This window comes from Penaeus japonicus, unplaced genomic scaffold (genome assembly GCF_977035675.1).
Source record: "Penaeus japonicus unplaced genomic scaffold, GWHDUDI00000001_assembly GWHDUDI00000022, whole genome shotgun sequence".
NCBI classification, from domain to species: Eukaryota; Metazoa; Arthropoda; class Malacostraca; order Decapoda; family Penaeidae; genus Penaeus; species Penaeus japonicus.
Window position 1 is genome coordinate 17,339,132 of NW_028234424.1, and position 2,500 is coordinate 17,341,631.

The 2,500-nt window shown below is 36.9% G+C and overlaps 1 protein-coding gene across 1 annotated transcript in view; it reads right to left on the reverse strand.

Annotated features, from left to right (window-relative positions):
• Positions 1 to 882: 882 nt before the first annotated feature.
• LOC122252623 (rhodanese domain-containing protein CG4456-like) overlaps positions 883 to 2,500 on the reverse strand; it is a 6,051-nt gene continuing 4,433 nt past the window's right edge. Inside the window, exons 3-4 of the mRNA XM_086549530.1 lie at positions 1,790 to 1,958; positions 883 to 1,115 (exon numbers count right to left, since the gene is read on the reverse strand). Of these exons, the coding sequence (XP_086405656.1) occupies positions 1,031 to 1,115; positions 1,790 to 1,958 (254 nt within the window). The 3' untranslated portion in view covers positions 883 to 1,030. The remainder of the gene's footprint in view (positions 1,116 to 1,789; positions 1,959 to 2,500) is intronic.

Genomic DNA, 2,500 nt, shown 5'->3' on the forward strand with positions numbered 1-2,500 from the left:
TGTGTGTGTGTGTGTGTGGGTGTGTATGGGGGAGAGGAAGTGAAATGAAGACATTCTTTACCATTCTAAGGTACATTTTTTCTCACAACTTTCTTTGAATGTGTAAACCTTAACCTTTTTGACTGCTTTTTGTTGTTGTTGTTATTCTTGACTGATGGTCAATAGGAATTTATTGCAACTGATATAACCGTAATAATTACTAGGATATCAACAATGATAATGATGCTATTACAGATGATAAAAGGGGTGAAAATAATTGCAATCATGATAATAATGATAGTAATATTGTTAACAAAAATCATTTTTATCATCAGTTACATTTATAGTTCTGAATTACGACTCTTTATCCGAAAATAAAATATTGATGAATGTATTCAGGCATAACGGTCATTTCTAAAGATATTACAGTTTATTTTGTGCATGTGACTACAGTACAGTCAAAAAAAGAAAAGAAAATAAAAGAAAGAAAGAAAAAATAACATATATTTCTACAATTTTACAATTAATCAAATAAATCAAATAAATCTACGTATTCATTTATTGTCTCCCAATTTCATCAACTCAGTATTCATTCATCCATTGGTGTATTCATCCATTGATTTCGTTGGCGCAGGATTCATCGTTTTCTTCGTGGTATATCAGCTGATTCTATTCCGTTTTCTTCGTGGTATATCAGCTGATTCTGTTCCGTTTTCTTCGTGGTATATCAGCTGATTCTGTTCCGTTTTCTTCGTGGTATATCAGCTGATTCTGTTCCGTTTTCTTCGTGGTATATCAGCTGATTCTGTTCCGTTTTCTTCGTGGTATATCAGCTGATTCTTTTCCGTTTTCTTTGTGGTATATCAGCTGATTCTGTTCCGTTTTCTTCGTGGTTTATCAGCTGATTCTGTTCCCTTTTCTTCGTGGTATATCAGCTGATTCTGTTCCGTTTTCTTCGAGGTATATCAGCTGATTCTGTTCCGTTTTCTTTGTGGTATATCAGCTGATTCTGTTCCGTTTTCTTCGTGGTATATCAGCTGATTCTTTGGCATTATTCTTGTGGTTCAAAGGGCTTTCCTGGTTGCTCGACTGACCCGCCCTTTGCCGTCCAGTCGAGGAAGGAACCGCGGTACAGCCTGTGGAAAAGGGACGAAAAGTTACGTATTAGGTCGTGGTAGTCGTGATGGGGGTGTGGGAGAAGGGAGTGGAGGGTGGGGGAGTAGGGGGTCGGGTTTGTTGATGGAGTTTTCTTTCTCATTTTCGTTCATATGTATAGATTTTAAGGTGTATGGTTGTATAGAGAAATTTGGAGGGAAAGATGTCAATGTGCGTATATATATGAATGTATTCGCAAAGCATGTAGCAACACACGATCGAACATCAACACGTATACACAACAACAGGTACATATATATATATATATATATATATATATATATATATATATATATATGTGTGTGTGTGTGTGTGTGTGTGTGTGTGTGTGTGTGTGTGTGTGTGTGTGTGTGTGTACATCCACACTTCCACATATATACACATTACTCCCCAAATAAACACATACAAATATACCCCCTTCCCCACACTGTCAGTAATTACTATTCACGATACACGAGTCCCTTCACCCCCCCCCCTTATCCCTCCCTCCACCTCATTCCCACCCCATCCCCACCAAAAAAAAAAAAAAAATAAATAAATAAAAAAATTAATACAAAAAAAAGGCAAACAAACACGTCATGAAACATCAAAACCCTGAAAAAAACTAAATAAAACAAAATCTAAAATAAATAAAAAATCATCCCCCCCCTCGTACCTGTGTTTGGAGAATCCCCTGTTTTTGAGCGTCTCGTGGGCGATGCCAACCCTCCTCCCGGATCTACAGGTGATGACCAGCTTCTCGTCATCCGGCCGAAACTTGGCGAAGCCGTATTTCTTCTGGAAGTCTGCCTCGCTCATGTCCAGAGCTGCTTCGAGTTCCTGGACTGTGGGTGGGGGTGGGGGTGGGGGTGGGGGGCGTTGAGTTTGGTTGGTGAGGCTGGTGTGGGGATTCAAATACGCAAACATACACACGCTCATACGCACGCACACACACACGCACACGCATATGCACAAGCACACGCGCGCGCACACACACACACACACACACACACGCACACACACACACACACATAATATATAATATAATATATATATATATATATATATATAATATATATAATATAATATATATATATGTATTTCCTATATATATTATGATACATTTATATATATATGTGATTTCTATATATATTTATACATTTATATATATAGGTATATGTAATCTGTATATATATAATATAATATCTTTATATATATAATTAATATATATATATCATAATATAATACATATCATACATATATTCTGCATACATATATACACACTATATTTATTCAACCCTCCACCATCCCAACCCACACATCACACCATACACCCACACACACACACACTCACACACACACACACACCCAATATATATAGTAAATA